Source organism: Salmo trutta, chromosome 10, assembly GCF_901001165.1.
Source record: "Salmo trutta chromosome 10, fSalTru1.1, whole genome shotgun sequence".
NCBI lineage: Eukaryota > Metazoa > Chordata > Actinopteri > Salmoniformes > Salmonidae > Salmo > Salmo trutta.
Genome location: NC_042966.1, coordinates 31,484,622 through 31,509,393, shown reverse-complemented (window position 1 = coordinate 31,509,393; position 24,772 = coordinate 31,484,622). Strand labels below are relative to the sequence as shown.

The 24,772-nt window shown below is 44.8% G+C and overlaps 1 protein-coding gene across 3 annotated transcripts in view; it reads left to right on the top strand.

Moving 5' to 3' along the window:
• Positions 1–24,772, top strand: part of LOC115201556 (proteasome activator complex subunit 4B) — an 81,625-nt gene that overhangs the window by 33,683 nt on the left and 23,170 nt on the right. For all 3 annotated transcript variants that reach the window (XM_029765298.1, XM_029765297.1, XM_029765299.1), the window contains 13 exons: positions 960–1,082; positions 6,230–6,322; positions 9,785–10,050; positions 10,445–10,631; positions 10,779–10,933; positions 13,090–13,240; positions 13,313–13,481; positions 13,670–13,737; positions 14,066–14,281; positions 23,335–23,492; positions 23,969–24,064; positions 24,190–24,245; positions 24,372–24,428. In XM_029765298.1, coding sequence (XP_029621158.1) covers positions 960–1,082; positions 6,230–6,322; positions 9,785–10,050; positions 10,445–10,631; positions 10,779–10,933; positions 13,090–13,240; positions 13,313–13,481; positions 13,670–13,737; positions 14,066–14,281; positions 23,335–23,492; positions 23,969–24,064; positions 24,190–24,245; positions 24,372–24,428 — 1,795 coding nt within the window. The remainder of the gene's footprint in view (positions 1–959; positions 1,083–6,229; positions 6,323–9,784; positions 10,051–10,444; positions 10,632–10,778; positions 10,934–13,089; positions 13,241–13,312; positions 13,482–13,669; positions 13,738–14,065; positions 14,282–23,334; positions 23,493–23,968; positions 24,065–24,189; positions 24,246–24,371; positions 24,429–24,772) is intronic.

The following is a 24,772-nucleotide window of genomic DNA, read 5'->3' as shown; positions in this document are numbered from 1 at the left end:
TGGAGTCCACCTGTGGTAAATTCAATTAATTAGACATGATTTGGAAAGGCACACAGCTGTCTATATAAGGCCCCACAGTTGACAGTGAATGCCAGAGCAAAAATCAGGCCATGAGGTCGAAGGAATTGTCTGTAGAGCTCCGAGACAGGATTGTGTCAAGGCACTGATCTTGGGAAGTTTACAAAAAAAATGTCTGCAGCATTGAAGGTCCCCAAGAACACAGTGGCCTCCATCTTTCTTAAATGGAAGAAGTTTGGAACCACCAAGACTCTTCCTAGAGCTGGCCTCACGGCCAAACTGAGCAATTGGGGGAGAAGGGACTTGGTCAGAGAGGTGACCAAAAACCTGATGGTCTCTCTGATAGAGCTCCTCTGTGGAGATAGTTGTCCTTCTGGAAGGTTCTCCCATCTCTGCAGCACTCCACCGAGCAGGCCTAAATGGTAGAGTGGCCAGACAGAAGCCACTCCTCAGTAAAAGGCACATGACAGCCCGCTATGAGTTTGCCAAAAGGCACCTAAAGAATCTGACCATGATTTTGCTTTGTCAATATGCGGTATTGTGTAGATTGATGAGGGGGGAAAAAATATTGAATCACTTTTAGAACAAGGCTGTAACGTAACAAAATGTGGGACAAGTCAAGAGGTCTGAATACTTTCCGAATGCACTGTATCCTGTGATCAGAATGTCATTGGCCAGCGGTTGCCAATTCCTGTCCTTGTGTACCACCATCAGTTCACATTTTTATTGTAGCCCCAGACAAGCACAACTGATTCTTGTCAACTAATCATCAGGATCTCAATGAGTTGAATCAGGCGTTTTTTGTCCGGGGATACAACAAAAATGTATGCTGTTGGGTGTACTCAAGGACTGGAGTTGGGAACCCCTGCATTGGACAACACATTCGATGAAAGAACAATAATGTATTAATCTTCACACGGATTGCTCCTTTTTGATTCCAGATCTTCACCAGAATCCTACGTAGTCTGAACCTACCGGTGGGGACCAGTCAGATGCTGCTTCCCAGATACCTGACAAACGCCTACGACGTCGGGCACGTGGTCCTCTGGGTCTCAGCTTTACTGGTCAGTGTACACAATCTGTGTTGCCCAATCAATACGTTTTATTTCTCCAAGTTCATTTCAGTTTTTTTCATGTATAGTTGGCTGATAGACATGAAGTAAATGTATTTTTAGAGCGGGAAAAAAATACTGTAATCATACAATGCAATACCATTAAGCCCTAGTTTATCAGAGAGGTTGGTGCTAAACTAAAGGACGGGGCTACGGCTACGGCACACAGGGATATCGTAGACAACCCTGAAGCTACGGCCAAGGACAGGAACGAGTACAAGAAGTCCCGCTGTGACCTCCAGAGTCATCCTTTTGCTCATTTGATGATGTAGGAATAAGGTGGAATCATACTACAGAGGCTCTGACACCTGCCGCATGCGGCAGGGACTACAGTCCATTATGGATTACAAAGGAAGAACCAGCTATGATCTGCCCAACGATGCCTCTACCAGATAAACTCAATGAATTTTTATGCACACTTTGACAATGATAACATCGTGCCGGGTGTGAGGGCCACCACCGACCCATAGGACTGGGTGATCTCGCTCTCTGAAGCCGACGTGAGTAAGGTCTTTAATCAGGTCAACACCTGCAAAGCCGTGGGGCCCAACAGTATTCAAGAGCACGTTCTCCGAGCATGCGCAGAGTTGCTGGCAGGCATTTTCACAGTAATTTTCGATCTCTCCTTGTCCCAGTCTGTAATCCCCACATGTTTTAAGATGACCACCATCATCCCTGATCCCAAGAACTCTTAAGGCTTCATGCCACAATGGCTATTGGTCTGTAGCAACTTGTGCGATACATTTATACGGACAATTGCTTTGAGGGGCTGGTTATGGCACACATTATCACCAGCATCCTAGACCCACTCCGACCCAACATCCATAGACAGTGCAATGTCAATTGCACTCCACGCTGCCCTCACTTTAACCCACGCTGCCCTCACCCAGAGAAATACCTATGTGGGAATGCTGTTCATTGTCTACAGCTCAGCGTTCAACACCATTGTCCCCTCCAGGGTCGTCACCAAACTTAGGACCCTGGTACTGAACACCTCCCTCTGCAACTGGATCCTGGACAACCTCTCCCTCAATGTCAGCGAGGCAAAGGATCTGATTGTGGACTACAGGAAACGAGAGGCGAGCACTTAAAAGGGTCCGCACACAGTCGTGAAGGTGCGACAGCGCCTATTCCCCGTCAGGAGGTTGAAAAGGTTTGGCATGGGCCGTCAAATCCTCAAAAGGTTCTGCAGCTGAACCATTGAGCGCATATAGACTGGCTGCATCACTGCTTGGTATGTCAATAGCACTGGCTTTGATCACATAGCGCTACAGAGGGCGGTGAGGACAGCCCAATACATCACTGGGGCCGAGCTCACTGCCATCCAGGACCTCTATCTCTCTGCTTCCCCACAGCAAGCGGTACCGGTGCATCAACTCTGACACCAACAGGCTCCTGAACTGAACAGCTTCTATCCCCAAGCCATAAGACGGCTAAATAACTAACAAAATGGCTACATGGACTATCTGAATTGACACTTGCATTGTATATTTTTATTTTTGCACAGTCTATGCACACTCACAGGGCCCTACACACACACACACACACACTCCATCATTAGCTCACACACAATATGCACATACATTTATACGGACACTAGACACTGCCACACCCACTCATATACAATCATCATATACGCTGCTGCTACTCTGTTTATCATATATCCTGATGCCAAGTCACCTTACCCCTATATTGTACATATCTACCTCTATCACTCCAGTATCCCTGCACACTGTAAATATGGTACTGGAACTGACCCTGAATGTAGTATGGTTACATACTTCCTCATGTGTTTTTGTTCTACATTAAGTTATTTTTAGTATTACATTATTGATTACTGCATTATTGGGGTTAGAGCTTGGAAGACAGGCATTTCACTGCACTTGTTCACGTGCCATAAAAATACTTTAACAAGATGCAATAGTACCCCTAAATAAGGTTAAGGAAAAGAAACGTCCTTGCACTGTGAACAATTATATATAATTATATATAAACTCAGCAAAAAAAGAAACGTCCTCGCACTGTCAACTGTGTTTATTTTCAGAAAACTTAACATGTGTAAATATTTGTATGAACATAAGATTCAGCAACTGAGACATAAACTGAACAAGTTCCACAGACGTGACTAACAGAAATGGAATAATGTGTCCCTGAACAAAGGGGGGGTCAAAATCAAAAGAAACAGTCAGTATCTGGTGTGGCCACCAGCTGCATTAAGTACTGCAATGCATCTCCTCCTCATGGACTGCACCAGATTTGCCAGTTCTTGCTGTGAGATGTTACACCAGTCTTCCACCAAGGCACCTGCACGTTCCCGGACATTTCTGGGGGGAAATGGACCTAGCCCTCACCTTCCGATCCAACAGGTCCCAGACATGCTCAATGGAATTGAGAGCCGGGCTCCTCGCTGTCCATGGCAGGAAATCACGCACCGAACGACCAGTATGGCTGGTGGCATTGTCATGCTGGTTCATGTCAGGATGAGCCTGCAGGAAGGGTACCACATGAGGGAGGAGGATGTCTTCCCGTATCGCACAGCATTGAGATTGCCTACAATGACAACAAGCTCAGTCCGATGATGCTGTGACACACCGCCCTAGACCATGATGGACCCTCCACCTCCAAATCGATCCCACGCCAGAGTACAGGCCTCGGTGTAACGCTCATTCCTTCGACGATAAATGCATATCCGACCATCAGCCCTGGTGAGACAAAACCGCAACTCGTCAGTGAAGAGCACATTTTGCCAGTCCTGTCTGGTCCAACGACGGTGGGTTTGTGCCCATAGGCGATGTTGTTGCCGGTGATGTCTGGTGAGGACCTGCCTTACAACAGGCCTACAAGCCCTCAGTCCAGCCTCTCAGCCTATTGCGGACAGTCTGAGCACTGATGGAGTGATTGTGCGTTCCTGGTGTAACTCGGGCAGTTGTTGCCATCCTGTACCTGTCCCGCAAATGTGATGTACCGATCCTGTGCAGGTGTGTTACACGTGGTCTGCCACTGCGAGGACGATCAGCTGTCCGTCATGTCTCCCTGTAGCGCTGTCTTAGGCGTTTCACAGTACGGACATTGCAATTTATTGCCCTAACCACATCTGCAGTCCTCATGCCTCCTTGCATCATGCCTAAAGCACATTCACGCAGATGAGCAGGGACCCCGGGCATCTTTCTTTTGGTGTTTTTCAGAGTCTGTAGAAAGGCCTCTTTAGTGTCCTAAGTTTTCATAACTGTGACCTTAACTGCCACCCGTCTGTAAGCTGTTAGTGTCTTAACGACTGTTCCACAGGTGCATGTTCATTCATTGTTTATGGTTAATTGAACAAGCATGGGAAACTGTTTAAACCCTTTACAATGAAGATCTGTGAAGTTATTTGGATTTTTACAAATTATCTTTGAAAGACAGGCTCCTTACAAAGGGAACTTCTCTTTTTTTGCTGGGTGTTTATATATTCAATGGTGGAAAAAAGTATTTGATCCCCTGCTGATTTTGTATGTTTGCCCCCTTACAAAAAAATGATCAGTCTATAATTTAAATAGTAGGTTTATTTGAACAGTGAGAGACAGAATAACAACCAAGAAATCCAGAGAAACACGTCAAAAAATGTTATAAAATGATTTGCATTTTAATAAGGGAAATATGTTTTGCAGAGGGGTCAAATACTTAACTTAGTACTTTGTGGCAAAACCCTTGTTGGCGATCACAGAGGTCAGACGTTTCTTGTAGATGGCCACCAGGTTTGCACACATCTCAGGAGGGATTTTGTCCCACTCTTCTTCGCAGATCTTCTCCAAGTCATTAAGGTTTCGAGGCTGACGTTTGGCAACTCGAACCTTCAGCTCCCTCCACAGATTTTATATGGGATTAAGGTCTGGAGACTGGCTAGGCCACTCCAGGACCTTAATGTGCTTCTTCTTTAGCCACTCAGTTGTTGCCTTGGCCGTGTGTTTTGGGTCATTGTCATGCTGCAATACCCATCCACAACCCATTTTCAATGCCCTGGCTGAGGGAAGGAGGTTCTTACCCAAGGTTTGACGGTACATGGCCCAGTCCATCGTCCCTTTGATGTGGTGAAGTTGTCCTGTCCCCTTAGCAGAAAAACGCCCCCAAAGCATAATGTTTCCACCTCCATGTTTGACGGTGGAGATGGTGTTCTTGGGGTCATAGGCAGCATTCCTCCTCCTCCAAACACGACGAGTTGAGTTATGTCAAAGAGCTCCATTTTGGTCTCATCTGACCACAACACTTTTACCAGTTGTCCTCTGAGTCATTCAGATGTTCATTGGCAAACTTTAGACGGGCATGTTTATGTGCTTTCTTGAGCAGGGGGACCTTGCGGGCGCTGCAGGATTTCAGTCGTTCACGGCGTAGTGTGGTACCAATTGTTTTCTTGGTGACTATGGTCCCAGCTGCCTTGAGGTCATTGACAAGATCCCGTGTAGTTCTGGGCTGATTCCTCACCGTTCTCATGATCATTGCAACTCCACGAGGTGAGATCTTGCATGGAGCCCCAGGTTGAGGGATATTGACACTTCTTTTGTGTTTCTTCCATTTGCGAATAATCGCACCAAATGTTGTCACCTTCTCACCAAGCTGCTTGGCAATGGTCTTGTAGCCCATTCCAGCCTTGTGTAGGTCTACAATCTTGTCCCTGACATCCTTGGAGAGCTCTTTGGTCTTGGCCATGGTGGAGAGTTTGGAATCTGATTGATTGATTGCTTCTGTGGACATGTCTTTTTTACAGGTAACAAGCTGCTGTTAGGAGCACTCCCTTTAAGAGTGTGCTCCTAATCTCAGCTCGTTACCTGTATAAAAGACACCTGGGAGCCAGAAATCATTCTGATTGAGAGGGGGTCAAATACTTATTTCCCTCATTAAAATGCAAATCAATTTATAACATTTCTGACATGCGTTTTTCTGGATTTTTTGTTGTTGTTCTGTCTCTCACTGTTCAAATAAACCTACCATTCAAATTATAGACTGATCATTTCTTTGTCAGTGGGCAAACGTACAAAATCAGCATGGGATCAAATACTTTTCCCCCCCACTGTATATATTTATTTATTTATTTTAATGTTAAGCATCTGTTTCTGTGATTGCAGGGAGGCCCCAGTAAGCAAGCCCAGGCACAGCTCAGTGGCCTTTTCAACAGCATCACATCTTTCTTCCACCCATCCAACCATGGACGCTGGCTGGTGAGTCACTGGAACTCTCACTTCCTGTGGATGCCTTCTTTGGAAGGCTCAGGATCTGGTAGTACTGCTAGTTCAGAAATAACACCCTGATGACATATGAGAGAGAGGCAGCAACCAGCCGTGCTATAAAAGGTTAACCTGATACCGGGGGCACACGCCATTCTGTTCTAGGAACATCCCCCCCCCTCCGTCATCAGACCAGAGCCTTGGGCTACAGGCAGTGTCTTCAGTCATACACAAATGTTTATTTATGGGTGAGGGACATAGACCTGGGTTCAGATAGCATTACAAATACTAAACCTGGGCTCGATTGAGCATGTCTGACGCAATAGAATGCTCATAAAAGTGCACACCCTGCTCATTTGGCACTCCAGCTAAAGTGAAAGATTTCAAATAGTTTTTGAACCCAGGTCTGGAGGGAGAGTTGTTTGTGACCCCGTTTTGTTGCTGGGAAACCCGAGCAACTCGTGAGATTCTCTCCTGACCCCTCAGATGTTGTTTTATTGCAATTAGGTGAATGTGTACAGACAACCTGACGTTCTTGGGACCTGTGTCCAATTTGAGGGCACTATCTGTCCTGGCTTGGCAAAAGTTGTATTGTGTAATGTAATGGTCATCACTGAAGTGACATAGAAAGACACAGGGTTTGTTTAGGATTAATAAAATGACTTTGGCCTGACATTTGACATTCTGTCAGCCACTTAGGGAGCTGGATCTGTGACAGACATTCCAGATCTTAGTCCGTCAGTCTTTATATAGAGATAAAACTATGCACAATCTAAGGCCATGCTGTCCTGACTGGTTATTGGTTCTAAGGCCATGCTGTCCTGACTAGGGCTGTTATGGTGACCGTATTCCCGCCACACCGAAGGTCACAAGTCATGATGGCAGTCGAATTCCATGTGACCGTTTTGTCATGGTAATTAGGCTTCTCCAAGCTCTGATGCTGCTGATGGTCATTAGTAGCCTACCAAACTTGCTAACTGTCTGGTACTCAGCACTCTATTGTCCCTCTAATCACTCTGACATCAATGAAAATGTATTCGATAATCTAATCAAACGCTTCATGAGTGCCCATGAGCTCATGTTGCCAACATTTCTATAGGCTATGCAATTGCATGAAAAAACAGAGTGATGGCCTTTATTAAAAAGAGGAGGTTCAGCTTTCTATAGGCTAGGCATACTATATTTATTTCTCAACTTTCCTAATATTAAGCACATTGCTTGTCTTTACAACAGGAGTATAGCCTACCTGGCTGGCATGAAAATAAACCACAGGGAAAAGTGTCCTTCATTCACTATTTAATTGCATAGATGACATGTATTTTTTCCCGCTGCCCCTGTTTCGAGACAGGTGCATGATAATGGTCCATTCTAAATCAAACCAAATTTCACACATGTATTATTTAGTATATGTAAAGACCAGATTAAATCAGGAATAGGTTGATGGGTGACAATATTAGCCCATCACTTGTGAATTATATATTATCACTTGTGAATGATGCCCAGCATAAGAAACAATGCCTTTTTTTTGCAATTTTTTCTAATCATAGTCGCACACCTCATGTAGCTTTGCCCGTACGCCTATATGTTTTAGTAAGGTTTGCATCACAACTTAAGTGGCCAAATAACTTAAAATTAAGCATATTAAGCTGCTTTACTTTTTACCTTTATTTAACTATAAGCAGCACGTTAGTCAAGTTTGGGGAAGATCATTTTCACCATAAAAATGCACCTTTATAATAAAAGTATTACACGAATACTCACATTCGTGGTCACTTTTGATAATGGTGTTTTCCCGCTAATGGAACATTTGCTCTTATAGCCTAATGCCATGTCGCATTGCTGCGCTTATAATGTGAAGAAATAGTCTAATAGTTTATCAACATTTTAAGCTAAATGTTCTGGTCTGTTGCGTCAGCCACATTGCGTAAAAAAGTTTTTTTTTGATGCTAGTTTTATTAATTTGGGATGTATCTCATCCCACAACTCTCCCAGGCTATGTTTGGAATATTTGTGTCTCGGACAGAATATAATAGGTAAACCTTTTGTACTATGGGGGATAGTAGATTGACATGGACTAGTGCTTTTGCTGTTTCTTAGGCCTACTCATCTTGTTGTCTAACGAAAAGTAAATGTGGACAGTTCTTCAAATATCTTCAATATGCACCTCTGAATTGGATAAGGATGCACACAGTTGCTTCCCTGATGTGTCGGTCTTCACTTGTAGCCTGTGAGAAAGACCCGATCACGTGATGGAGTGCACTGCACTCTCGGAGAAGGGCATAACGGCCACTGGCCGCAAAAGGCATGGATTTGTTTAGGGTGCATTACGGCCACACGGGATGCCGCCGTAAAATTCTAGGCATTATCAAGTACTTGTCAAATTAAACATAAAGAAATAGGTATTCCTATGTTAACTGCTCAACACAGAATAGCCACATGTGCACACTCCCTCAAATCATTTGGAGAAAATATCCTTTCTATTTTATTCAATTGTATTCTTCATACTATAAAATAATGCCACGGAATTCCACGGTTTCTGTCTTTATGTCCTCCCACCGGTCTCTGTCTTTATGTCCTCCCACCGGTCTCTGTCTTTATGTCCTCCCACCGGTCTCTGTCTTTATGTCCTCCCACCGGTCTCTGTCTTTATGGTCTCTGTCTTTATGTCCTCCCACCGGTCTCTGTCTTTATGGTCTCTGTCTTTATGTCCTCCCACCGGTCTCTGTCTTTATGTCCTCCCACCGGTCTCTGTCTTTATGTCCTCCCACCGGTCTCTGTCTTTATGTCCTCCCACCGGTCTCTGTCTTTATGTCCTCCCACCGGTCTCTGTCTTTATGTCCTCCCACCGGTCTCTGTCTTTATGTCCTCCCACCGGTCTCTGTCTTTATGGTCTCTGTCTTTATGTCCTCCCACCGGTCTCTGTCTTTATGTCCTCCCACCGGTCTCTGTCTTTATGTCCTCCCACCGGTCTCTGTCTTTATGTCCTCCCACCGGTCTCTGTCTTTATGTCCTCCCACCGGTCTCTGTCTTTATGTCCTCCCACCGGTCTCTGTCTTTATGTCCTCCCACCGGTCTCTGTCTTTATGTCCTCCCACCGGTCTCTGTCTTTATGTCCTCCCACCGGTCTCTGTCTTATGTCCTCCCACCGGCTCTGTCTTTATGTCCTCCCACCGGTCTCTGTCTTTATGTCCTCCCACCGGTCTCTGTCTTTATGTCCTCCCACCGGTCTCTGTCTTTATGGTCTCTGTCTTTATGTCCTCCCACCGGTCTCTGTCTTTATGTCCTCCCACCGGTCTCTCAACCAGTGTGTCTCTAACCCTGTCTGTCTCTGTCTTTATGTCCTCCCACCGGTCTCTGTCTTTATGTCCTCCCACCGGTCTCTCAACCAGTGTGTCTCTAACCCTGTCTGTCACTGTCTTTATGTCCTCACACTTGTCTCTGTCTCTCTATCCCCAGATGAAGTTGATGAAGCTGCTGCAGCGCCTCCCGGCCAGTGTGGTGCGGCGTCTCCACCGGGAGCGCTACCGGAAACCCACGTGGCTCACGCCGATACCGGACAGCCACAAGATGACAGAGGCGGACATCACGGCGTTCGTGGAGAGTATGATGCAGCCTGTGCTGCTGGCCATGTTCAGTAAGACGGGTAGTCTGGACGCTGCTCAGGCCCTGCAGAACCTGGCCCTCATGAGGCCCGAACTCGTCATACCACCAGTGCTGGAGAAGTGAGTCAAATCAAACAGTCTGTCTGATTAGTGGATGGGCAGTGTTTCCTCTTTCATTGTATAGATGGGGCGGGCCCAACAACATCTGTTGTCCCCTTCAGTTGATTTCTATTTAACTTTAGACTCCCTAAATATTAAATCGGGACTTGTGTGCTCTGCCTGGAAAATAGGCTAATCTATGGGAAACACTGGGTAGAGGTTACAGAGGGAAGAATTGGAATTGGGTTCTGTATTCCAAGAGGCAGATTAACTAAAGTTCTAAGGCAAATGCCACAAAAACCGTAAACAAAGCTATTTGTCTTAGGGCTGGGCAATATAGCCAAAATATCATATCACAATATTTTTGGCAGTATTTGACATTGTTTCTCCATTCTGTCTTGTCCTCTCTTTATAGAACCTACCCTGCTATGGAGACACTGACAGAGCCCCACCAACTGACTGCCACCCTGAGCTGTATGATCGGCGTGGCTCGCAGCCTGGTGTCTGGGGGCCAGCGCTTCCCCGAGGGCCCCACACACATGATGCCCCTCCTCATGCGGGCCCTTCCCGGGGTCGACCCCAACGACTTCAGCAAGTGCATGGTGGGTAATGGAGTTCAGGGGAAAGAAGAAGCTCTCGTAGGCCTACACTGGGTTATCTTGGGTACAGAGATTGTCATCAATTTGGAAGTGTGTGTGTGTGTGTGTGTGTTGCAGGTCTAACTTTTTTGCTCTCCCTCCTTTCTGCAGATAACATTCCAATTCATTGCTACGTTTGCGACTCTTGTGCCTTTGGTGGACTGTTCATCTGCTGTTCATGAAAGGAGCGACCTGACAGAGGTGGAGAGAGAGCTGTGCTCAGCCTCTGCAGAGTTTGAGGACTTTGTTCTTCAGTTCATGGACAGGTATGAGTATGGAGAACGAAGTCAATGTACACTACCCCTTCAAATGAGTGGATTTGGTTATTTCAGCCACACCCATTGCTGACAGTTGTATAAAATCGAGCACACAGCCATGCAATCACCATAGACAAACATTGTCAGTAGAATGGCCTTACTGAAGAGCTCGGTGACTTTCAACGTGGCACCGTCATAGGATGCCACCTTTGTAACAAGTCAGTTGGTCAAATTTCTGCCCTGCAAGAGCTGCCCCGGTCAACTGGTAAGTGCTGTTGTAAAGTGGAAACGTCTAGGAGCAACAACGGCTCAGCCACGAAGTGGTAGGCCACACAAGCTCACAGAACGGGACCGCGAGGGTTGAAGCGCGTACAAATCTTCTGTCCTCTGTTGCAACCCTCACTACTGAGTTCCAAACTGCCTTTGGAAGCAACGTCAGCTTCATGAAGCTCCCAACTGTTCATCTGGAGCGTCATGAAATGGGTTTCCATGGCCGTGCAGCCGCACACAAGTCTAATATCACAATGCCAAGAGTCGGCTGGAGTTGTGTAAAGTTCACCGCCATTAGACTCTGGAGCAGTGGAAACGCGTTCTCTGGAATGATGAATCACACTTCACCATCTGGCAGTCCAACGGACAAATCTGGGTTTGGCGGATGCCAGGAGAGGGCTACCTGCCCCAATGCATAGTGCTTACTGTAAAGTTTGGTGGCGAAGGAATAATGGTCTGGGGCTATTTTTCATAGTTTGGGCTAGGCCCCTTCCAGTGAAGGAAAATCTTATCGCTACAGCATACAATGACATTCTAGACGAATTTGTGCTTCCAACTTTGTGGCAACAGTTTGGGGAAGGCCCTTTTTTGTTTCAGCATGAAAAGGCCCCTGTGCACAAAGCAAGGTCCATGCAGAAATGGTTTGTCGAGATTGGTGTAGAAGAACTTGACAGGCCGACAGAGTCCTGACTAGAGGTCGACCGATTATTCGGCATTACAAGATTATTCGATTTCAAGTTTTCATAACAATCGGTATTTTTGGACACCGATTATGGCCGATTACATTGCACTCCAGGAGGAGACTGCGTGGCAGGCTGACCACCTGTTACGCGAGTGCAGCAAGGAGCCAAGGTAAGTTGCTAGCTAGCATTAAACTTATCTTGTAAAAAAAATCTATCTTAACATAATCACTAGTTAACTACACATGGCTGATGATATTACTAGTTTAACTAGCTTGTCCTGCATTGCTAATAATCAATGCGGTGCCTGTTAATTTATCATTGAATCACAGCCTACTTCATCAATTGTCTTTGCACCAATGTACCTAACCATAAACGTCAATGCCTGCCTGCCTTATATTTTTTTTGAACCTGCATATTTAGTGAAAATAAATTCATGTTAGCAGGCAATATTAACTAGGGAAATTGTGTCACTTTTGAGTTCTGTGCAAGCAGAGTCAGGGTATATGCAACAGTTTGGGCCGCCTGGCTCGTTGCGAACTGTGTGAAGACCATTTCTTCCTTACAAAGACCATAATTAATTTGTCTGAATTTTACATAATTATGACTTAACATTATAGGTTGTGCAATGTAACAGCAATATTTAGACTTAGGGAAGCCACCCGTTTGATAAAATACGGAACGGTTCTGTATTTCACTGAAAGAATAAACGTTTTGTTTTCGAAATGATAAGTTTCCAGATTCGACCATATTAATGACCAAAGGCTCATATTTCTGTGTTTTATTATTTTATAATTAAGTCTATGATTTGATATTTGATAGAGCAGTCTGACTGAGCAGTGGTAGGCAGCAGCAGGCTCGTAAGCATTCATTCAAACAGCACTTTCCTGCGTTTGCCAGCAGCTCTTCGCAATGCTTCAAGCACAGCGCTGTTTGACTTCAAGTCTATCAACTCCTGAGATTAGGCCGGCAATACTATAGTGCCTATCCAATTGAATCCAAAGGTGTTTGCGGGATTGAGGTCAGGACTAGAGTCTGTAATAGCAGTGAATTTGGGACCAACTCCATAACAATGCCCATGATTTTGGAATGAGAGGTTCGATGAGCAGGTGTCCACATACTTTTGGTGATGTATGTAGCCTATGTATGTGTGCATGTCATCAGTGGAACAGTATAGCAGTTCTAAACTGTGTCTGTGTGTTTGGCTCTGTCCAGGTGTTTTGCCCTGATAGACAGCAGTACTCTAGAGCAGACCAGAGAGGAGACAGAGACAGAGAAGATGACCCATCTGGAGAGCCTGGTGGAGCTGGGACTATCTTCTACCTTCAGCACCATCCTCACACAGTGCTCCATAGACATCTTCAAGGTAGGACTCACTCACTCACTCACTCATTCACTCACTCACACTCAACCGTTTGTTTCTCCTGGCTGTACTCAGGTGGCTCTGGAGAAGGTCTTCAACTTTGCCACCACCAACATCTTTGAGACTCGTGTGGCTGGCAGGATGGTGGCTGACATGTGCAGAGCAGCCTCCAAGTGTCACCCGGCACAGTCTCTGAAGCTTTTTGTGCCCCACTGCTGCAATGCCATAAACCAGATCGCTGTCAGTAAGTATTCACTAAGTAGGAAGTGTGTTCTGTTTATGTGCAGGGATATAAATCCATGCTGTGTTTTGATTTGCTATGGAGGGCTTAGAGTTGGGGAGAAGTGGGAATCATTGGGTCCTTGTTCTGAGTTGGCCTCAGAGTATCTCACTATCTCTGTCATGTTATTGTTCTTGATGATGATTTTCCAGATGAAGAGGTGTTGAGTGAGGAGGAACTGGATAAGGAGTTACTATGGAACCTTCAGCTACTGTCAGAGGTGAGGTCATCATCCTGCATTCATACCGACTGGACTGAGAGACTCTTGTTCCCTTCACCTGTCAGTAGACACAGGAAAACATTTTTGAAATGCGGGAGTTACTAACCTAATGTTGTCTGATAAGAAAGCTTCTTTTTGTTTTCTGTAGCAAAATATATATATATATATATATATATATATATATATATATATATATATATATATATATATATATATATATATATATATATATATATATATATATATATATATATATAGTCTTTTTGTTCCCTAATGAACAGAACACAGGTGGAGTCTGTATTTTCTCTCCTAACCTTGTTCTCCCCAGGTGACTCGTGTGGACGGGGACAAGATCCTCCCCTATAGCACCCAGCTGGTTCAGATCCTGCAGCTGACCCTCCATCTGAAGTGTAAACAGGGCTACACCCTGGCCTGTAATCTGCTGCATCATATCCTGAGGTCTACAGCCCTCATCTACCCCACAGAATACTGCAGTGTACCGGGAGGCTTTCAGCAGCCCACACAGGACTACCTGCCCATCAAGGTACAGGGTTAGGGTTAGTGGTACATGCAGGGCTGGTGTTAGGGGTAACACATCTATCTACCCCACAGAGTACTGCAGTGTACCAGGTGACTTTCAACAGCCCATATAGGACTACCTACTCATCAAGGTATCAAGTTCAAAACTTTAGTTTTATATTTTTTCAGATTCCTGCCTGCCAAATTTCTGCTACATATTCTTTGGTAGGAATATATTTTTATAACCCAGAAGACCCCAAAAAATGGTGATTATCGAGCACTTCTGTCCATTTCTACATTTACATTACATTTTAGTCATTTCAGACACTCTTATCCAGAGCGACTTACAGTAGTGAATGCATACCTTTTTTTTTTTTTTTTTTTTCTCGTACATTTCTATCACACATGGTGTTATTTTATAACTTTTTACATTATCTTCTTGATTGGTCTTATCATTTATCAGTCACTCTGGACCTTCGGAAAGAAAGTGTGTCAAAGGAACCAGACCAGACTAGTAGAGTGGTCCAGGGCATAACATGCCTCTGCCCTGTTAACTCTCTATTTCTCCCCCCTCCCTTCCTCATTTACTCTCCTCAGCCCTCCCCCTGTCCACTTAGTCAGTGAGAAGGGTCCATAGAGATGGATAGAGGACACCTATCTTTGCCCATAGGAAGTCCAATGGTGAAATCCCAGCCCACACTAAAAGGCCTTTGTGGCAAGTGCACCCTCTATCCATCTCTATGGAAGGGCCTGGAGTGTGATCCTATTATGTCTTAGGTAGAGACATAACCTTTCTCCCCGAAGTGGGCACTTGTTCACTTCCCTTCATGGATTTGAAAGGAAATACCTGGTATATGGAAACTCACTTCAGGCCATGCCTTTTAACAATCCAATGCTTTAAAATGTGTGTGGAGTAGTGAACGAACGTTCACTTCAGGACGAAGGAGTGATTATTGGGACGCACCCCAGGGCAGCTTGTTGGCTAGCTCAATGGATTAAAGCCTGTATGGCAGTAGATGCCAAATAAGGTGTCTTGCCTGCTGTTCTTAGAATTGATGTCAGGACTACAAGACAAGCGCGTGTGTGTGTATTTTGTATGTCTCTGTGTTATTTGCGTGCATGTCAATGACTATATATGAATGGACAAAACCATTGATCATGTGACACCATTCATTTCTATGTGAATACTCAATAGTGCATTTAGGCCAAATGAAGTTGGTTAAGATGGCATCTCATGGAGACACAACATGCGCAGTTTGAGCAACTCCAGGAAGTGATGTTGCTGGCTCGCTCAGTGCTGCCCCCTTTCATTGAGTAAATGCGTCAGCATGCTTCAGTTTGGCTAGCCAAAGTCGGCTAGGCAACCCGAACGAGTGCTCGCATACTCCCTTAAAAGACATTCGCTTGAAAAACAAGAAAAAAGCGTCAATAGTACTGTTTGTCCAGTATACACTTCCTCAAAATAGTCTGAATTAGTCTAAGATGACTCAAGAAATCTGTCATTGATTTCAAGGTTTTTGCTGAGGAGATTTTAGTCGTACATCTAACTAAGATGTTTGGTGCAGTATTTCTAAATGACAAAATGTGCATGAAAACGAGTCTTCTCTTGTTGAACGACAACAAAGACCTTACTGAAGAATCCCAACTGTTGACCAATCACCGACTTGGGCTTGCGTCAAGACAAAATGTGTAGCCGAACAACTGGGGGAAAAAAACAAACAAGAACTTTACAGTGTCGTCATAATATATGCACAAAGTGTTTCGGCTGGGAAGCATGCGGATGCCTTAACTCCAATTGAAAGCTGACCAGTGTACTGCAGGCTGCCTGCCATTAGCAACTCAATTATCTTACATTTTGAAATAATGCTGTGGGGAGTTCACATAGGTCCTTTTATAAACATATGGCATAGGTCCTTTATAAACATATGGCGTAAGGCTGCATAGGTCAAGACATGATTATAATGCATTGATAGCCATGACTTAGTGGACCAGGCACCACTGAGATTATACTATGTGGTTTGAATAGACATGTTCTCTTTACAGTCCACAATCCACATGACTATAGTTAACCTCTTTTGATTGTGTACAGTGCATTCGGAAAGTATTCAGACCCCTTGACTTTTTCCACATTTTGTTACGTTACAGCCTTATTCTAACATTGGACATTTTTTTATTTAATCAATCTACACAACATACCCCATAATGACAAAGCGAAAACAGAAATTGTTGCACATTTATAAAATATAGAAAACAGAAATACCTTATTTACATGTATTCAGACCCTTTGCTATGAGACTCATTGAGCTCAGGTGCATCCTGTTTTCATTCATCATCCATGATGTTTCTGCAACTTGATTGGAGTCCACCTGTGGTAACTTCAATTGATTAGATATGATTTGGAAAGGCACACACCTGTCTATATGAGGTCCCACAGTTGACAGTGCATGTCAGAGCAAAAACCAAGCCATGAGGTCGAAGGAATTGTCCGTAGAGCTCCGAGACAGGATTGTGTCGAGGCACAGATCTGGGGAAGGGTATCAAAACATTTCTGCAACACTGACAGTCCCCAGGAACACAGTGGCCTCCACGGCCAAACTGAGCAATCGGGGGAGAAGGGACTTGGTCAGAGAGGTGGCCAAGAACCCGATGGTCACTCGACAGAGCTCCAGACTTCCTCTGTGGAGATGGGAGAACCTTCCAGAAGGACAACCATCTCTCCAGCACTCCACCAAGCATGCCTTTATGATAGTGTGGCCGGATGGAAGCCGTGACAAGCGGGCATATGACAGCCCGCTTGGGGTTTGCCAAAAGGCACCTAAAGGACTCCCAGACCACGAGAAAGATTCTCTGGTCTGATGAAACCAAGATTGAACTCTTTGGCCTGAATGCCAAGCCTCATGACTGGAGGAAACCTGACACCATCCCTACGGTGAAGCATGGTGGTGGCAGCATCATGCTGTGGGGATGTTTTTCAGTGGCAGGGACTGGGAGACTAGTCAGGGTCAAGGGAAAGATGAACGGAGCAAAGTACAGAGATCATTGATGGAAACCTGCTCCAGAGTACTCAGGACCTCAGACTGGGGCAAAGGTTGACCTTCCAACAGGACAACAACCCTAAGCACACAGCCAAGACAACACGAGTGGCTTTGGGACAAGTCTATGAATGTCCTTGAGTGGCCCAGCCAGAGCCCGGACTTGAACCCGATCGAACATCTCTGGAGAGACCTGAAAATAGCTGTACAGCGACACTCCCCATCCAACCTGACAGAGATTGAGAGGATCTGCAGAGAAGAATGGGAGAAACTCCCCAAATACAGGTGTTCCAAGCTTGTAGCGTCATACCCAAGAAGATTTGAGTCTGTAATCGCTGCCAAAGGTGCTTCAACATAGTACTGAGTAAAGGGGCTAAATACACTGCTCAAAAAAATAAAGGGAACACTAAAATAACACATCCTAGATCTGAATGAATGAAATAATCTTATTAAATACTTTTTTCTTTACATAGTTGAATGTGCTGACAACAAAATCACACAAAAATAATCAATGGAAATCCAATTTATCAACCCATGGAGGTCTGGATTTGGAGTCACACTCAAAATTAAAGTGGAAAACCACACTACAGGCTGATCCAACTTTGATGTAATGTCCTTAAAACAAGTCAAAATGAGGCTCAGTAGTGTGTGTGGCCTCCACGTGCCTGTATGACCTCCCTACAACGCCTGGGCATGCTCCTGATGAGGTGGCGGATGGTCTCCTGAGGGATCTCCTCCCAGACCTGGACTAAAGCATCCGCCAACTCCTGGACAGTCTGTGGTGCAACGTGGCGTTGGTGGATGGAGCGAGACATGATGTCCCAGATATGCTCAATTGGATTCAGGTCTGGGGAACGGGCGGGCCAGTCCATAGCATCAATGCCTTCCTCTTGCAGGAACTGCTGACACACTCCAGCCACATGAGGCCTAGCATTGTCTTGCATTAGGAGGAACCCAGGGCCAACCGCACCAGCATATGGTCTCACAAGGTGTCTGAGGATCTCATCTCGGTACCTAATGGCAGTCAGGCTACCACTGGTGAGCACATGGAGGGCTGTGCGGCCCCCCAAAGAAATGCCACCTCACACCATGACTGACCCACAGCCAAACCGGTCATGCTGGAGGATGTTGCAGGCAGCAGAACGTTCTCCACAGCGTCTCCAGACTCTGTCACATCTGTCACATGTGCTCAGTGTGAACCTGCTTTCATCTGTGAAGAGCACAGGGCGCCAGTGGCGAATTTGCCAATCTTGGTGTTCTCTGGCAAATGCCAAACATCCTGCACGGTGTTGGGCTGTAAGCACAACCCCCACCTGTGGACGTCGGGCCCTCATACCACCCTCATGGAGTCTGTTTCTGACCGTTTGAGCAGACACATGCACATTTGTGGCCTGCTGGAGGTCATTTTGCAGGGCTATGGCAGTGCTCCTCCTGCTCCTCCTTGCACAAAGGCAGAGGTAGCGGTCCTGCTGCTGGGTTGTTGCCCTCCTACGGCCTCCTCCACGTCTCCTGATGTACTGGCCTGTCTCCTGGTAGCGCCTCCATGCTCTGGACACTACGCTGACAGACACAGCAAACCTTCTTGCCACAGCTCGCATTGATGTGCCATCCTGGATGAGCTGCACTACCTGAGCCACTTGTGTGGGTTGTAGACGCCGTCTCATGTTACCACTAGAGTGAAAGCACCGCCAGCATTCAAAAGTGACCAAAACATCAGCCAGGAAGCATAGGAACTGAGAAGTGGTCTGTGGTCACCACCTGCAGAACCACTCCTTTATTGGGGTTGTCTTGCTAATTGCCTATAATTTCCACCTGTTGTCTATTCCATTTGCACAACAGCATGGGAAATTTATTGTCAATCAGTGTTGCTTCCTAAGTGGACAGTTTGATTTCACAGAAGTGTGATTGACTTGGAGTTACATTGTGTTTAAGTGTTCCCTTTATTTTTTTGAGCAGTGTACTTATGTAAATGTGATATTTTAGTTTGTATATTATTAAGGATTACATATTGACCCAAACCTTCCGGTTTTCTTTCTGCATAGAAACGTCTTGGGTGGGCTGCAGTGTAAAACAATTTGTATATTTTTAAATACATTTTTGCAATGTAAAAACACTTTCAGTGTAGAAAAGATAATAGACCTATATATTTTTTCATAATAAATATTTGAGAACTAACAACTTTTGAGCATAAGAAAACAGCATTAGCCATGGCAGAGTGCATAAAGTTGCAGGAAATTTGCTTAAAAGCTGAAAAATGTATTTCAGCTCCAAGGCAAAATGTGTAGAATTGCAGGAAATTTGCTTTAAATTGAAAAATGTCTCTAAGCTTCTGAAGAAATGTGTAGAATGCAGGAAATTGGCTTTAAAACACCAAAATTCTCTCCACCGCCAAGATGGGAACCTAAAATATTATTTCCTAGCGGTCAGACAAATTTCAGCTGTGCTGACAGACCGACCATGGCCATTGCCATGCCCAGTAGCGTAGCTTAATCATGACGGGCCCAGGTGCCCAAAAGAATTACAGTCCCCTGTCACCACCCATATTTCCCTTAAAATGTAAATAATTTTGTTGTTAAGGCTGTGCATTTAATATTACTAAGCATTGTAACAGCAGAGCAGAACCTAATCTAAGGGCATATTTGAAGCTGTTACCAGAGAAGCCGCAATATAGCCAATACATTCAGCACCATGGACGACGGTCAGAAATTAACCACGGAAAGCACAAAGCGGTCAAAAAACACCCTATTTTATCTGCAAATAATAGGCAATAGCCTATATTATTAAATATATAGATCAATCTCTTGACTGAAACACAGCTAATGACCCAGTACATGCTCGCTGAAGTTATGCAGGGCGGCAAAACTGACATACCGCTATTTCAAATGATCTGCCTCCCGCAGAGGCCTATAGCAAAAACGCCAGCGAATCAATCAAGTGGAGCATTCAAACAGATTGCTTAAATGTCAGCATGCCTTTTAACAGTATATGATGTGTATGTGCTTACTATTATTCTTATAGCCTAGTTAAACGTATAGGCTATGATGACAATGAAATGGCTCAGCGGCCGCGCACCAGAAAATGGTTTCCAAAGACAGATCGCGCATCATCGTAGATTGACAAGCAATGTACATTAATCTCAATTAAGCTTGATTTATATAGGCTGTCTGGGTAGCCTGCCCTGTAAAAATAAAAGCTTACTCACTCATCTGATTGGCATTCGACGGGACTTGCGCTCTGCGAAGTCGTTGACTATGGCATTCAAATCCATGGTCCTGGCCATGGTGTTTTCAATGGACAGAATGGCCAAACCACTGTCTCCCCTGTCCCATGCTGCTCCTCAGCATGCTGCTCCTCAGCATGCTGCTCCATGATTTAATTATTTTCCGTTTGGAAAAGGAGCGCTCGGCACTGGCTACTGTTACAGGCAGAGTCACAAAAAGGAGCATCGCTGTAACTACTTCCCTAAATGTAGCAGTGACTGAATTGTAATCCAAAATGAGCATCTTGGCCAGGTCTCTCACTGTAGTGTGCTTTGCTATTTCCTTCTTAAAACAGGCCCTGAAAGAGAGTCATTGGCCAGGGAAGCTTGCTGATATATCTTTGCTGTAATGTTCAGCCACCCGGCTGGCGGTCGGGTCGCATCATCTGCGTTGGCCAGGGTGGTGGGATGGTTGGAGTCAAACAGACTCGATGTTGCCCGCAGACTTTTAAATATGTTTGACAGCTGGTGGATAACGATGTCAAGGTTTGCCTTAAAGACCTTGACTCTAAAACGACTCTCCCCATCAGACAGTCGCTCGTCCTCACATAGCTCATCAAAATGACGCCTCGCCTTCCTTCTCCGAGTGTCTTCAAATGCGTTCTGAGCTCCCCATTTGTCGGCAAGGGTCTTTGCAGTGACTTTGGCCTTCTCAAAAACTTGTCGGAATCAGGACAGGACCTCTGTCTTTGAGTAGGCTGACTGTCCTGTGCAGGTCTGCGTCTTTGGCCTGTAGCATTTTGGAGACGACGTTCACATTTTCTAAAACCTTAGACTGCAGAATGACTAAAAGTTCATTTTTCCATTTTCCTTTTCAATGCTGCTGCATCATCCCTCTCGTTCTTCTTGTCACTTAAGAGCACAATCTTGGTGAGGGCCTTCATTACGTCCACATATCTGTATCTCAGGGCGGCAAGGGACTCATATCTAGATGACCAGCGGGTGGGACACAGTCTTTTAGAGATACATTTTTATTTTTTTGATGCAAAATCAAATATACCACTCAACATTGACCATCTCTTTATGCTATGCCCGAAGGTGTATAACAGTTCAACAGTATCATAAAACTGTTTAATCGCTGGCACATTTTTGACAGTCGTTGAGAGCCAGGTTAAGACTGCACCACGCACAATGCACATAAACAGCAAGCTGCTCTTTTTCGGATATTCTGGCCTGCCCACCCGAATAGACCCTGCTCATGTTAGCAGCTCCATCATACCCCTGCCCAGGACATTTTGAAATATCCAGGCCATTATCCTCTATGCTGCCCAGGACATTTTGAAATATCCAGGCCATTATCCTCTATGCTGCCCAGGACATTTTGAAATATCCAGCCCATTATCCTCTAAGCTGCCCAGGACATTTTGAAATATCCAGCCCATCATCCTCTATGCTGCCCAGGACATTTTGAAATATCCAGCCCATTATCCTCTAAGCTGCCCAGGACATTTTGAAATATCCAGCCCATCATCCTCTATGCTGCCCAGGACACTTTGAAATATCCAGCCCATTATCCTCAATGCTGCCGAGGACATTTTGAAATATCCAGCCCATTATCCTCTATGCTGCCCAGAATTTTATGTTGAAGCTCAGCTGCTGATGTGTCAGCAGTCTTCAGAAATCCCCAAAACGACTCTGTGATGGTCAGATCTGTGGCGACATTATTTGCATCCCTTGTCACTCTCACATAGCGATAAACTTGGCTTAACTGGTCTACTTTGGATACATCTGTTGTGGTGTCCATAATAATAATAATAATAATAATAATAATAATAAAAAATGGGGCTTCCTGCATCTCTCCCTGAATGTCACTCTTCACTCGCTCAGCTAAGGTATAAATCGGCTCATTTTGGATTTGAGGGCTGAGATAAAGTTCTTTCAGAACTGGGTCGTAAAATGACAGCAGTTCAATTAGACTGAGAAAATTCCCACTGTTGGCCTGCTCCAGCTTTTCACAGTGCCATCTGAACGCCAAATTACATGACGTAAGTATGGGAGTTACATTAACTATGCGCTCCAACACCTGTCGCCAGAAATCGGCCATTGTCTCTTGATAGCTAGCTCAACTATTGCTTTGAACGATGACAGAAACAACAACAATCCCATAATGCATTTCATTATCTTAATATGGTTTTGAATAATATGATTTATTTAGCAAATTAATTTGATTTATTGTTATCAATACACAAAAATATCATGCTTACTTACGTAGTGGCAAAAAAACATTTTGTTGGTGATCATTTATCATATAGCCTACTTTAAAGAAAGATCTTCTCGTCAAATCGTATACGAGATGGACCTGCGTCAACAATTAATACTTGGGCATGGTGGGGCGGTATTCAAATTACATAGGGGGCATGGCTCCACAGATCTGGGCCCGGTATGGTGTGACTGCACCGGCTGAAGCTACGCCACTGGCCACGCCCACAGCCCAACCAATGTTTTTTTTGGGGGGGGACAAAACGTACTGATGCTGATTATACTGTTTTACTGCAAAGAAATGAAAAAGTATAATTTTCCCACACTCAATTCTCACCCAAAAGAGAAATTGTCTAATACATTGTTACAATAAGACATAATGAGAATGGCCGCAAGTGTTCAGATTAGCATGAGATTAGTTTGTTTCATCATATTTATTGAATATTGGTTATCGATAGAATTATTGACCGACGTATCAGTAAAAGGACAATATCGTCTGATATATCGGTTGGGCTCTACTCACGCCCACCACCTAAGCCCCTGTTTGATCCAGAATAAAACCATGTTTCTCTCCCTCTGTGTCTCCAGGATTGGGGTCGTCCGGGGGACCTATGGAACCTGAACATCCAGTGGCACGTCCCCAGAGTGGAGGAGACCAGCTTTGTGTTCTACGTTCTAGACCTGATTCTACAGCCAGAGCTGCTCCGACTGCAGAGATACGCCCAGGGGGAACGGGACATGACCAGGTGAGGGATAAACTAACTAAAAGACTATTCATATTCATCTGTTATCAAACAGAAGGAAACAGACAAACACAGAAGGACTACATAAACTTTCCCAATTAGAGAAACAAGTTTTACCAGGTTGAAGACACATTAAACAGTGTGTCAGCGACAGGTAAAGTCTGGAGTAGAAAGGTGGAGGTGCAAGGATAGGATACTGTACATCCAAGAATAAGCTAACCTTTTTATGCTCTTCTGAACCAGAAGCAGGAACACCATTTTAAAACAAGCCTGGGTCTCTACTACACCACTACTTCAGTAATACACACAGTAGCAAAAACGTTTTGCAGTGGACAAGTGAGCTATTGTCCTGAAATGTTTAGCTGCTACCTCCATTTCAAAACGTTTTCGCCCTGCTGAACACAACCCTGTTCTGCTCTATAATGTGTAGTCGGTGTTATGTGGACCCTGCCTGTAACTGTCTTAATTCTGTTTTTCAGGGATGACGTCCTACAGAGTTTGTCCATTGTACAGCACTGCCTTCTGGGAGCAGGTAGCCTGTTGCCCCTGCTGCAAGGAGAGCCCATCCCTGAACTGTGAGTAGGACACATTTAATTTGCGAACAAGCTTAATCAATAAAATGTATTTATAAAGTCATTTCTTTGTCACAAAGTGTTTTACCAACAGTGTGTTTTAACTTTGAAACCTCTTTCTCCATCAGGGTGACTAGCATGGTGAATCTGGGGGAGACTAACCTCTTCACAGGGATGGCCGATGGTAGGGAGAATTACAGTTAGCTGTGCTCTGATTTTCTTTGTGTGGGCAGTCATATTGGGACTGGGATGTGTTCATAGTGTGGCAAGCCAGAGTTATAATGCCTCAACTCTCTCTCCCTCCCTGCAGATGTGTCCAGAGAGAACTACAGAAACGTTATCTGCAGAGTGATGAGGCAGCTGCTACGTGAGTAGTGTCCGCTTCCCTCCTGCCGCTGTAACCACAACCCCACCTAACATTACATTCACATCCTCTCTGCCTCTGTAACAACACCACACCCAAGAACAAACCCTTGTCCCCTCCTGTTTTGTAACCACAGCACAACCACACACCCAACATCAAACTACAGCCACCCAAACAACTGTTGTTATACTATGTGGCACTAACCTTCCAGATACTGTGTCCTGTCATCGACTGCGGTATTATCATTCTCTTGGCAAGATTACTTTATTGTCCAATGTACACAGAAGTTCAACGGAAACTTGTCTTCTGCTGTACTTGGTTTTTCTGCACATGTCCAGATCTAACAC